At 39.3% G+C, this 14,295-nt stretch overlaps 1 protein-coding gene across 1 annotated transcript in view; it reads left to right on the top strand.

The window, feature by feature from the left end:
* The window catches only part of megf11 (multiple EGF-like-domains 11), a gene marked incomplete in the record, with an annotated part of 85,176 nt that overhangs the window by 4,345 nt on the left and 66,536 nt on the right, over nucleotides 1–14,295 (top strand). Inside the window, 3 exon segments of the mRNA XM_014013685.1 lie at nucleotides 620–721; nucleotides 1,110–1,210; nucleotides 7,798–7,890. Of these exon segments, the coding sequence (XP_013869139.1) occupies nucleotides 620–721; nucleotides 1,110–1,210; nucleotides 7,798–7,890 (296 nt within the window).

Genomic DNA, 14,295 nt, shown 5'->3' on the forward strand with positions numbered 1-14,295 from the left:
CAATCAATCAATCAATCAATCAATCAATCAATCAATCAATCAATCAATCAATCAATCAATCAATCAATCAATCAATCAATCAATCAATCAATCAATCAGTCAATCAATCAATCAATCACTCAATCAGTCACAGGGGATTTAAACCATCTTACTGAGTGCCACTTGAGTGCCAATATTTTTACTAATTTAACAAACATCTTAAGTTCAATTAACTGAACATTGTAAATAGTTAAATAACGGTTTATTAATACCAACGTTCTTAAAAAATCTTAAAATAGGAATAAAAGCAACAAATGATAAATGATAAAAAACAGGAAACAATGGAAAACTGTAAATAATGTAAAAATAAGACATAAAACCAAAGTGTTAAACACAAATGGCTTATTTACAGGGGTTGATTTTCAGCTGTGAACTTGCCTTCCTGACTTTTAGAAGAAGACTTTGTCTGAGTCCAGGCCCATGCTCAGGGAATGATTCCTCCTTCCTGGTTTCCGACAAGAGCAAAGTACGACAAGAGTTTCTTGATCAGAAGACCTTCGAGTGTTATGGGGCATAATGCAGATAAGTGCTGTCCGGTCTTTCTGGGTGTTTTCAGTGTTTTTACGTACTTGTCTTGCAGTTACGCTGTGACAGTTCAGGAATCCTACGCTCACCCATTTGACCAGATCTACTACACCAGATGCACAGACATTCTCAACTGGTTTAAGTGCACACGACACAGGTATGTTTGAGCTAATGTCCCACCAGATGTTTTTTATTATTTAAAGGTAAAATCAAATCCTTAAAAGCCACACAAAACAGAAGTCATGATTGAGTGAAAGTTAGAGGACTGATATGATACCCATCCTTCATGGAGGATGCTGTTATGTTTTGTTTTCTTTTAGTAGAAATTTAACTGTAGCCACACAGAAGGTCAATTCTTTATGACTTTTATATTTAAACTGCCTCCTTACCCAGCCTATTGTCTGTTTTTCTTTGCTGATATCTTTAAATGTGGTACTTACAACAAATTATCTCGCAACCTTTACCTTCAACGTTTTTTTTCTGCCCTTGGGAGTTGTTACTTTTCTTTGCATCACATAGCTGTCTCCGTGTGTCTAATTTAACAGGATCAGCTATAAGACGGCTTACAGGCGGGGAGTGAGGACCATGTATAGGCGCCGCTCTCAGTGTTGCCCTGGTTACTTTGAGAGCGGAGACTTGTGTGTTCGTGAGTATCTATTTATTTTATTTTTTTAAACTCCTTTGTCCTTGCTGATGACATTTCAGGGTATATCTGCAAGACCTTTTGTTAAAGAAAAAAATACTGTAAATATTATGACTGACAGAAAAATCCCAGCAGGCCATTGGCTCTCTGTACCTTCGCTCTGATCCTAGACCATTTCCAGCTGTTGATGTAGCACCTTTCATGTGAATTTATCAAGTTTGACCTGATTTTTCCATAATTTGATAAGATTGCACTATATTTCATATCCTCAGTCCGGGCCCCGTGCTTGAGCAAGAAGAATTTAATTGAAGCTGTATAACAATGACAAGAATTAACGAGCCAAGGAGCTTCTGGTTGGAAACCAAAGAGCCTTCTCCTTTTTCAATTCAATTCAATTCAGTTCAACTCAATTCAATTCAATTCAATTCAATTCAATTCAATTTATTGTCATTATACTGAAACAGGCTTGTACAGTGCAACGAAATGCTTTTAAGCTAGAYCTYCAGTGCAGYAACAAAGGACATAGTGCAGAAAAGACAAGACATAACATGCATAAACATTAGACACAAACATTAAATACACAATTGTGTGTATGAAGTGAACTAGGTGTGGACAACGGACAGTCTATGATTGTTCAGGTTGTGGCTGGAGTGGCTGGGGTCACCAGTTCAACAGCACGGGGAAAGAAGCTGTTCTTGAGTCTGGTGGTTCTGGCTCTGATGATCCTGTACCTTCTTCCAGATGGCAGGGGTTGAAACAGGAAGTGGCTGGGGTGGGTGGGGTCAGAGGAGATACTGACGGCTTTCTTCACACATCTCTTGTTGTAGAGGTCCTGCATGGGTGGGAGGGCAGCTGCAGTGATGAACTGAGCAGTCTTCACTACTCTCTGCAGAGCCTTGTGTTCAACAGCAGTGGCACTACCATACCACACTGTGAGACAGCTGCTCAAAATACTCTCCACAGTGGACCTGTAGAAGGTGCTGAGTAGCTGCTGTGGCAGTTTAGCCCTCTTCAGACGACGKAGGAAGTGGAGGCGCTTGTGGGCTTTCCTGATAATGTGGGATGTATTCAGTGACCAGGTGAGATCCTCTGAGATATAAACACCGAGGAACCTGAAGCTGTCCACTCTCTCCACTRATGTCCCCTCAATACTCAGGGGTTTGTGCGCTCTACTCCCTTGCCTGAGGTCCACAATCAGCTCCTTGGTTTTGCTGGTGTTGAGGGAGCAGCGTGAGGAGTGGTATCCTAGCTAGCTTCGCTAGCCGCCCTCAGACACCCGCTCGCTTACCCCGCTTCTGTTTACGTTCGCATGCCCGTCGTCTGGGTCTTCCGGTCGGATACGGCTCCACATTAGCTTGCGGTGTTCTGGGTCGGAGAATATCCAGCGTGAAGTCGGCAACTGGTAGGCTGAAAGGTACATTTATACAGCACTTACCAATATCTAGCAGTGTTTTTCTTGCATAGACTGTGCTATATTTGCCCATCTTGGACAGATAGTGCGTAAAACACATGCAATAAAACGCGAATATTAAACAAAAAAAAGAAAAAATAAATAAAAAATAATAAAAAAGGGAAAGAAAAACTGCACGTTAGCAGGAGAGGTAGCCAGCTGCTGCCGTCTCCAGCGCCGCCATAGTAACAGAATAAAAATTAGAGAAACAAACAAACAAACAAAAAAAAACAAAACAAGAAACAGAATTTTTAGCGCCAAGGAAAAAATTTCACCTGAATTCAATAACTGGAAAAGAGCAGAAGCTTAAAACTTAGATGGCATCCTGACAACAATCCCTCACTGTCACTTTTATCGCTTCATTAATGGCCGCTGAATTCCTTTCCTACTTCCTCACATCAAACTGAATCTTTCCACATCTTGGTCAAATAAAGACGAAACCGTAGCCTCCGAGAGTTATGTTTTTGATATCCTCGCCCTTACCTTATGTTTTATTCCCTTTAGATAAGTTTAGCATTAGAATTGCACTTTAATAGTTTCCTACATTTCTTTGCAGCTTGAGGGGGTTTTCGGATACAATGACTGCAGCCGTGTGGGTTTGCTCTTTGACCACAGCTGAGCTTGTCCTTGTCGAGGCTTTAATCGCCTCGGGGGTAGCATTTTCCCTGGAATCTAGCCAGCAGGAAAAAAAGGAAAAGAGCTGGTGTGATTATAAGGTGGTCTTAAGGAGTGAGGTGCAGACTGATCAATAATGCATTCATTAAGCATTTAACTGACAGCAGAGGCATTTGTTTATTAATAGGCTTTCAGGGCGTTAAACAGGGCGAATCTGCAAACTAAAGAGGTGCCTCCAGAATCGGAGCTCCTCTTCTCGTGATGGGTTTTGCTTTCATTTTCTGTGAGGCTGAGTGAATRCAGCCACCCACCTCTTTAACCCGCCGTCTTTCAGGTGAGGCGGTGAGACTGAGCTGATAGAGGTCAAGAAGGCAGTGTTTGCTTTCTGCTTCCTTTGCAAAACGTTCCCCGTTTTAATCGTTGCGCCGCTCACCGCAAGGATTAAGAGATTTGTACTCCTCAAGCAGTTTTGCAAGCAAGTGACAAAGAGGGAACATTACGGTGGAAATCAAGCCGAACATTCATTTGAAATTGTCAATTTTTACAGCACGTTTCCTTCGATGTAAAACACCTCGCCGACCCGTTGTCGTGTTTTGTTTAGCGCGGCTTTCGACATGGAGCTGATTTAATTAAAAGTCGGAAATGCTTCACGAGTTTCCCCCCTTTTTAGTGTTGGCTGCTCTTTTCATTTTTGTCATATGGCACCACATCAGCACTCACATTAGCTCCGATGCGAGGCGGCCAAATGAATCTGGGGATGTTGAGACCGCGAAAAATCACTACACAAGCACATGCAGGCAGAATGCTTCAGACACAAAAATCAACACCTTAATCTTTAAATGTCGTCTTCCATTTTTTAAAATTTTTTATAGTCGAATTTTCTGAAGGCACAACACAATAAGATGAACTTTGATCTGCCTCACTTTAATTAGCACTTGAAGTTTCCAGTGAGAGGTCTTTATTATTTTTTTGACCTTTGATCTGTCATAAGTCATTACCTTAATATGTTACAAGCTTATGAAGAGAATGTGAGGAACTCATTTTCTCGCTAATAAGCATGATTATTACAGTTGTGCATGAAGAAGTGAGAKGAACCCACTAATGACGGGAGCTGGTAATATCTTCAGAGGCTCTGCAGGGCTGTAAGTTTTACAAAGCATTAAGTCCAGATGACTCCTGCATGACTTCTGTCTCATCCAGTGCTGAAACATTTTAAAATGACCCTGGCTGTATGGTAAGCTCATCTTTAAATAGGATGATTATCGGGTTTTGATCATTTGAAAGATGGGGTTTTTGTGTGTGTTTTTTCAGGAATAGATCTTGTGCTTTTAATTTGTTTTTCATTTTCTTGCTTTCTTTTAACATGTTAAAACCTAGTTATAAAAAACCCCACCCTATAATGTAATAAAATCACATCTTTAGTCAGTATYTCACCAGGCTGCTACTGTTGGTGAGTCAGTTGAACAGTATTTGCCAGGAACTTTCCAAAGTGTCTAAATTGTTTGTGGGAGTACTCAGTTATCCATCTCAATCGTTTTTAGAGCACCAGAGCTTTATTTTGACACTTTAGATTTGAAGCTCTTCTATGACATAAAACAGGACTATTCAACTGGTGGCTCACGGGCCACTTCCAGCCCTCAGGTGACTTCAGTCTGGCCCACTGATTAGTTCTTTAAATTGTGTTTTGTTTTGTTTTGTGTTGTTTTGTTTTGGCTTGAGTGACAAATATTTCAGTCAGGGTGGCAATCCTGTTATATCTGATCTATGACAACTCAGTCTGCCTGCCAATGACTTCATTTAATATAAAAATTTATTTTAAACAATAAAAAATAATAATAAGAAACTGTATTTATTTAATTGTTGGATGTCTGGACCTTGAGCTGTTGGCTTTCAGCAGCTGTGGCCCCCTGAGCAACTGAGTTGAATAACCCTGACATAAAACATTCAAGGCTAAAGTCCTGCATGTTGGAATCTAAAAATTCACAGATGACAAATAATAAAAGCTTTTGACAAATTTTTCCATCTTCACTAGTCAATTAAATGATAAACCTTGTAGGCGACAATGTGGGTACGGAGCAGGCAGAGGCAGGTAAAAGGTGGATGGTGGACAACAAAATAATGTGCATGACTTAGAATACAATTGGAGAGCCAAGCCCATGAAATTAGGCCCTGATTTTCAAAAAGTAGCCACTCAAAGCATGGCAGCCTGCAAACACTCAGAATTCAGAATGAAAAATTTGCCTGTTTTGTCAAAATATCTTCAACCATTCTTTGTTGATAATTAATAAATAGTTGACAGTTTTTAACTTTGATTTTGCTCAGAATTTCACTTTTTTGTGATTGAGTGATGAGTGACCTCCTAATAATCTTCACACTCACTAGGATATACTGTATATATAAATGTTATATGTCAAAGCAAGGGAATGCATGATATTAGCAACAAAGAAATTAAATGCGCGCAAATGTCTGATAACATAAACCTGTGAGCGTTTTCACTTCTTACTGTTTCCTGTTGCCTCCCTACGCTTATTAGAAAAAAAAGTCCTTTCTGCATTGTGCAGAGGCTTGTAGAGGAAGCTTAGATTGATTCATCCATCAGCTGTAATGATGTTTTCTTTTTTCAGTACAAACTGTTGTCACTTTCATTTGTCACCAAATGCAGCCAAAAGCAAAAGCAGGTGAAGAAACCTAATTTCATGAGATGTTTCTATAGGTTGTGGTTTAAGCAAAAGATATTAAATTTAATAACATCACATTGCAATCACCAATTAGCTCCATTGTTCCTGGTTCTGATAACACCTCTGCATAATGAGTTAGATTAGCCTTTTATCTAGATGAAAGACTCAATTTTCCAACAGATTCCTTAGACACGAGTTAGGCTGGGTGATTCATGAATTTCAATTAAAATGAAAGACCTACCTTCTACTTTATTATGCCTTCCCTTCAGTACACCGGTTCAGATCTCAGGAGAAGGGTGCGCTTTATCCTTTCTCCTGTAGTCAAAACTTCATTTCCATATTTCTTTTTTTTTTTTTGAAGGATGTGACACATTTGCATGTCCCTGTTCCCGCTGATCAGAATTTGCTGATTGAAACTAAATGAAATCAACTCATCATGGTGACATTGAATTTGTCTCCTCTTCCCTTTGAATACCCTGCATGCTGTGGACTCATTGATTACAGGTAGTCGATCTCACTACTTTCGTCAGCACAAATGTTGGAGCTCTTCCTTCTTTTCTTTTCTTTTCTTTTCTTTTCTTTTCTTTTCTTTTCTTTTCTTTTCTTTTCTTTATTTTTTTTGCCGGCTTTTCTCTAATTAGACAGTTTTCCACCAGAGTACTGCCGCTCAGAAATCGGCCCCAAATTATCTTCCAATCTCTGGTTTAACTGTTTTTTCCCCCTTTATTTTTGCCATGGTTGCATTTTTGCGATTACCCACGGTTGGTGGGTGTTTTCGGCTATCTCCCTAATTCTGCTGCATCTCACTCACTGGCGGTGGATCCTAATCGAACCTTGATTTAGTGATAATTCGTGGTAACTCTGTTCAGTCCCTGCGGACCTCTCTAACTGACTCATTGGCACCGCGGCGTCGCCTCTTTCGGGCCTTCTTTTGTTTGGAAAGAAAATCTTTTAGATACCCATACACAAAAGAAAAACTAAAGGACAAAACAAGCAGAAGTTAGAGGAAGTGTTAGATGAGGTTGGATCAGTTAAGGGGACTGACTGTCTGCTCCACTGCCCTTGGATTGTGTATCATCCCCCTACAGACCATGTTAGTGGACTGCTGATTCCCATCAGGCATGGTTTCTCTCTCTTTGTATTTGCCTGCCTGTCTCTTTCCACAGATAAGAGCTTGTCCTAACCCTGCTGGCCAGATGACCTTGGCTGCCATATATTTATTCATGCTAAGTACCTATTGTATTTTGTTATAATCGTCCTGCCTGGTTTGAAACACCATGTCACAAAAAAGAAAGAAAGAAAAATAAAGAAAAAAATCCTCAATGCAAGTCGCTTTTTTATCCAGTTTAAAGAAAAAAAAAGTTCAATCTCTGCAAGCGCTCTTTCAGGAATACTAATGCCRACTTGATCAATTTGGTGTTGTGTTGCTCAATATAAATGATCAAGAAAGCTGCACACTTAGTAAACACTGCAGTGTACTTGCAACATTAAAGCTTTACTATATGGCAGAGCATTACAGATGATTTACAGCTTGTTCCGTTGGGGCTCAGCCCGCTGATTACAACTTGCTGCKGAAAGTAAAGCCCCGTGTAAAATCAAGGTGTTMGTTAAAAACAGAAAGTATTCATTGAGCTCCGGTRTCAAATACTACAAATGGATGGTGTATGGGAGTGCCAAATTGAAAATTTAGTTCCAAGTCAGAGATATTAAGTGTTCAGCTTTATGGGCCGTTTCCCCTTAAGCTGTTGTCTTGGTAGTTTTAATTATGCTGTTTATTGGTGATTCATTGATCGTTTTGCATGTGTGTTTATGATTGGCTCTGACGGAGAAACGTCTCTCTGTCTCAGCTCTGTGTACAGAGGAGTGTGTGCATGGCCGCTGCGTGTCTCCTGATACGTGCCAGTGTGAGCCCGGATGGGGAGGACTGGACTGCTCCAGTGGTGAGTGTACCTTTATCTCTAAACTTGAAAAAGAAAAAAAATATTCCTCTTAGATACATTTATTCCTGATGTGGTGTCACAGCCTGTAGGTCCATAAGACTTTGCTGTGAATTTGTGTTGCCTCTGTGTCCGTCTATCTCAAAGCTGCTCAGCTTTGTGTCCTCTCTTCTTAGCAAACACAGCCAATGGAGCAGGTAAGTCACAATGAATTCATTCTCATTTGCTGGGAGTGGAAGTGATTTGCTTGATGAATCTAGCGGATGGATGGATGGATGGTTGCTTCCCTCTTGTGTCTACCTGACTCTTTGTTTTGGTCTTAATCATGATTAGACTGTGACTTGTTCAGTGAAATGATGGATGGGGGCCAAACTGAAACAAATCGTTGTGCCCATCGCTCTGTTTACCGGGCCTACCTCGGCTCCTCAGTCTGGCTGGGAGGGTGGGCATGTCCGTCCTGCAATCAGCTAAATGCTGGAGCCCCACTCAGGCCGGAAGGAGCAAAGAATCCATATTTAGTCCTTTGTGATGTTGAAAAGAAACAAAGAAAACAGAAAATTGCTTACACAAGGCTCCTTTTCTGCAAGACACCTATYTCAGTCGCTCATCACAATGAAAGGCGAGCAATATAGAAATGTCTTGAGTGTGTTTGTTGTGGTAGCAAAAAGTCTTGTGAAGCATTTGACAAATTTGACTAATTTTTAAAAAGGTCATCATTAGTTGTACATCTACATCTGATCAACTTTTGGAGTCAATTTAAAATGGCTGTCAAAACTCGGCAAACAAAAATGGATACAACTCGGTGATTTTTACTGATATTGAGATAAATATTTGGTGTGGTATTAAGTGACAGAGATCTCCAACATATACTTTGAGAGCTAATAGAAGGATATGGGGCACCAAGTGCAAAATAAAAAGTTAAAAAATGTCACTAACACATTTCATTATTTATCTCACTTTATGAGTGTAAGATCCTAGTTTAAAATTTTCCACAAATATTTTATTGTTATTTAAGTCACTGTTCTTACATATTGCAAATTTTTTTGCTAAATGTTGAATTTACCGTATTTATTCATGTATAATACGATCTCAAGTATAAAACCATCATCATTTTTGAGCTTACAAAGCATAATAATCTAATTATCAGTAACCCATGTATAATACTATCCCCCCATTTTATGGATGATTTTTAGGGTTAAATTTCTAGTATTATACATGAATAAATACAGTAAATGCTAAATGCTAATKTTGCTAATGCTGCTGAATATGGCATTTAAAATTTACATTGAAAACAATATGGATGGTGCCTGTGGTCAGGTACTTTGAAGTGCAGCTCGGATACCAGCTGCAACTGCAAGATTGATGTCTTTTAGGGAAGAGTTAGCAGAGTTAGCAGCATTAGAGTTTGCTTTTGTCGCAGGATGATGATGTCATAACAAGAGTCACGCACCAAAGGCAAAGWCTGTGTTCCATTCTGAAATTCTCAATTGTAAGCTTTAGCATTTTGTCGCAACATTTAGGAAATTTTTTTTTACATTTAAATTTACACATTTAGATTTAAGATTTAACATTTTTTCATCAATATTTTTACTGTATTTTTTCATATATTTTTAATTTAAACATCATATGGTTGTATGTCAACAAGAGCAAAAAGGACAATCAGCACCCTCTTACATACATATCTGCATATTTTTAAATATACAAGAGATAATAACCCAATGTAGAGACGTTGTTGCTTTCTAAATCTTTAGATCTGGTTCCTGTCCTTAGTCGGCCTCTTCCTCTTGAGACATGTCCACAACCTCCACAAATGTCCTGAGGGGTCTCCATATATTTTTTAATAATTTGTTTTGCCCATTTTGGAGATACGTTAGGATTTCACAATTACATGCAACATTTAAATTTAAGATTTCAGTCAATATTAGCAAAATGTAAGAACAGTGAACAAAATAACTGTAATGTTAAAAATGTTAGTGGAATTTTACACTTAGAAAGTGAACTAAATAATGAAAACGTGTCACATTTTTTACACTTTATTTTGACCCCATAGTTGGTCCCCACAGGTAGGTGTTTTCAAAACATGGTCACCACATATTAGATATTGCTCATCCCACACACACCACGGTGGTGAGCAATAACAGTCTCTGTGACAGAGTCATCATTTTCTGACCTCTGATATTTTCAACAGTTCACCCCCCCGACCCCCCACCCCCTACCCCAACACACACACACACACCAACCCCACCCTAGCGTTTAACAGCCACTCCCTGTTGCATAATTAGAAATGAGTAATGGCAGATAAAATCATATCAGCAGTGTTACTGTATGGATCTATGAGTTTTCATTAGCAAGAGAGCCATTCACTGATTAGCAACTGTGTGTAAATCAGTCGCTTTTGCTGTTGTGGGGCTCTCCTCCAGGTGGATTCATCGGCGTAAATGACAACCCTGATGTGTTTGCTGCTGCTGCTCCCTCATCCAGACTGGTGAGGGTCCAGCAGGGAGGATTCGAGGGTTCTGGCCCTCCGGAACTCTTGTCCCACTCTTGGTTAGTTAGGAGTGCAGCCGTGTGTGCTTTAGCAGCCTGCAGGTGCTTAGCTAATCCACCTTGCTTAAAAAAAATGTAGTTGATGATTGAGACGGAGGCATTATTCATAACTTTAGATTTCCATACCAGGCAAGATTCCAGGCTTTTTCATTTATGAGCCTTCATCTGCAGAAATTATGATTGTGTGCCAATTTTTAAATTAAATCTGCCCTCCTTTTTTTTTTCCTTCGAGTAAATGGTCCAGCATGTTATTTTTTTTTAGTCCTCCACTGTTACTGTAAATTATAATTTCAGCCCAGCACAGTCTGGAAATGTGGTTTTTGAAAAGCTTTTTAGTGAGAGGATGCAGCTGTAATGTCAGGCTGAGAGGCACAAATTAACAACCCAGAATAAGCACCAGTATTTATTAGTTCTTTGGTTTTACCGCCGTTGTTTTAGAGCTGTGTTTGTTTAAAGAGCCAGTTTCATAGCAGGGAAGTGGGAAGAATGCTCTGGTCACATGACAAAAAAAAGTGTGAATGTGAAAAAAAAAGGGAAAAGTGTGTCGCCTAAGCTTAGAGATGAAGAGCTGATGTGGGATGCTCTGCGGCCTAAAGCTGAAGTGACAGCCTTTCAGCAGTGATCTGGAACCGGATCAAAGACTTGGACATAGTTTTTGGAGCAGCACCCACCAGGAAGCAGTTTTGTATTTGGGTCAGGTGGTGAAAAGACAGAGTTGGACAATCGTCAGTTGCCAGAGGAGAGAAGGCGATCAGGTGGGAGAGGTTCAGTGAATTGTTTTGGTGAAAAGGAGATAAGAAGTTGGGCTTTTTTTRATTTGGTTTTTACTTCTCTTGCTATACTCAAAGGACATTTTGTTCCTTTTCTTTGACGAGTAACGATCGAGACCCGACTTGGCCTTTTGACCTGGCTGGAGTCCTGAAGYGGCACAGCTTGGTCCCTGTAGGACAAGCTGGTAAACAGATAAAAACAGCAAAACAGGATGTTGACGGCTGTTTGCAGACGCAGCCTTGTTCTACATCTGTTAGTRCGAAACTGGAGCAGTCTGAGTAGAAGTTGTTTTTTCTCTAAAGAGTGATGAATGATTCAGTGCTGCTGTTGGTGATTGTGATCACTCTGACGTCTGTGTGTCTGTTTGTGGAGCGTCTACTCTTCAACATGTATATCTCTGATAATGTGTTGTGCGTTCAATTGTTTTTTTCCACTTTATTTAAACAGGTAGGAAAATAAAAGAGAACCTTCAACCTGTTAATGTTTATCTGTATTTTCTTAATGATATTTTTTTGTCTTGTGGGTCTTGTCTTGTCTGCAAACTTTTTTCCCCTCTATTTCTCAAAAGGAATTTTTAAATGGGTGATTTTTTTATTTATTTTTTATTAAAATCAATAATCCGAGCATGGCAGCAATTTTAGYGGAGGCTGTTCAGTTAAATGGAGCTCTGCTTATGGGACCGAACAGTATGTCTTCAGTAATTTTAGTCGGCTGAAGTAAAGTGCTGGGTTTTGAGAATTTAGCAACATTATTGGCTGCAGTCTGCAGCAAATACAGCTGGTGCTGGTGTAAAGAAAGCCACACGGAGTGAGGCCCAAATCAAATCTTTGTATGATATTATGAGTTTATTGAGCATAAACCGTACAAACTTTTTTTCAGGATCTTATGAGTTTCTTGGGTTTAAAAGCAGATTTTCTTTTTCTGTAGCTGCAGAAAAATACTACGCTTCATTTTTATTTTTTCACTGAAGTGTACTTTTCAACTCTTGAAGATTAAATTCTGGTGATGGGTCTGTTACACGAGGTCACTATACAACTACAGTAATAATAGTTTTCAAATAAAGAAGACAATAAAGATAAATGTTTATGCAGAAAGCATAGCCATGACTGCCAATGCTTAAAAATTATTATGTAATACAGCATTCCTTTAATGTGCCTCAGATCTCGATTTGCCCCCATGGTTTAGGAGGAAAATGTCCTTAAATGTAAAACATTTAGTGTTTCTTTTTTAAATGTAAACTTCTCCTATTGTGCTAGAATTGTTTTGCCCACTCATGCAGGAATTATAAAAATCAATGCTCAAAGATAATCACCTGAAAAGCCCGAGGAACAGAGGAGCTTTGTTAACCACYGAGCATCCTTTGTGTACTTGGAAGAAATTCATCACACTTAATGGTATAAATTTGTTGTGGTTAGTCAGCCATGGAGCATGAGGTAACACATTCCTGCTCATATTCAAACGCAAGCCTCCAGTGTGGGTTCTGYGCACATGATTAATTGATAAATGTGGCACTTCTTTATGGCCTGTTGCATCAGATGAGATGCTACGTTCTTCTTGTTTTATGTTAATTTAATGGATTTTTTTTTTATTTTAAGGCTTAAAGAAAGTGTTTTTAGGAGTTAGCGACTAGAATTTCCTCAGCTTTTTTTTATAAAATTGTATTCTTGCTCAGTTGATGTTCCTTCAACCAGCTGAAAACACAACATGAAGGAGGAACGAGAACAAAACGGTGAGGTTAAATCGAGTTTTTGGCTCGAAGTACACCCCCGTTTGGACTCCCGCTGGAGTATGTCAGGACTATTTACATCTTTTTTCTTCATAGTTTCGTCTGAGCCAGATGCTTCCTCTCAATCCGGCTGCAGCAGAACATTGACACACATCGCTGTCAGAGACCAAGAGGCTAAATCACATTCAATGTGACAGAGATGCATACAGATACACTCTTCTTTGACACATCAGTCTAAATGTCACTTAACTCTCAGAACTTCTCTTCTCATCAATCTTGCAGACAGAGAATACGCACTTTATGGTGTGTGTGTGTGTGTGTGTGTGTGTGTGTTGGTTTCTTTTAGATGATGCTTCCCTACTTTACCCCCCCCCCCCACAAGAAAAAAGACAAGTAAGACTTCATTTTCACATTGTTTTTTTGCAAAAAGAAGTCTTCATCAATTGAATTCCTCATTATTCGAGCATGTAAAAAGACACTTTAGGGGAAATATAAATATTCTAACTATATCGTTCTGAAGGGGTGTCTTTCTCCTTGTATCAGTCGATGCCAACTGTCTCGTTCATTTTGGCAGATCAAAGCATCCAGGCAGTGATATTTCTCTCAAGGCGACAGGAAATGGACCGATCTATAGTGGCTCACACCTCTGTGCATGCATATACTATGTGTATTAGTGAACTTAAGTTCTATAACTCTGTCAGAGTTCTGTTCTTCTATCCTACACTGGGTTGTTTAGTGGAGTTGTACCTCTGATTCCATATATTATTACACAAAGAAAGAGATCTCTGCAGTATTATTATTTTCTTGGTATAAATAGAACATTCTGTCACAACTATATTGGCTGGTACAATTACTAGTAACAGGTTTATTGATCAATAGTAACACTACTGAGCAGTAAATCAGTTCATTGCTATTTATTTTTGGAGACAGTGTAAATTGTTGGTGTATTTATTTGTCCTAAACCTAACCAAGTTGTTTTTTTAGGCAGTGTCTCACAGGCCCACCCCTAGTCATGACCAGTTGTATGAGAAACATTTGCAAAGGTGACTCCAGAATGTTTCATGATATTCCCAGAGTCAAGTTTCAGAGCTGGAAACTTTTTAAAGGAGTGGCCAGACTTGGACMACAGGTCATTCAGGGGTGGCCCAGAAGTGACAATTTATTTTCCTACATGGCAATTTGCTTAGGATCCAATTGTGATTTTGGATCATTCTCTAATTTTCTTATATAGTCTACTAGTCTGTAGAATTACATCATGAGAAATACCTATTTGAGGAACGCAGTTAAAATGACCAGTCTGCGCGAATAAAGGGCTTTGACAAAGATTTTGAGGCTGCTGGTGGCCAAAGATTTTATATGGTGGC

This window comes from Austrofundulus limnaeus, unplaced genomic scaffold, assembly GCF_001266775.1.
Source record: "Austrofundulus limnaeus strain Quisiro unplaced genomic scaffold, Austrofundulus_limnaeus-1.0 Scaffold104, whole genome shotgun sequence".
Lineage (NCBI taxonomy): Eukaryota > Metazoa > Chordata > Actinopteri > Cyprinodontiformes > Rivulidae > Austrofundulus > Austrofundulus limnaeus.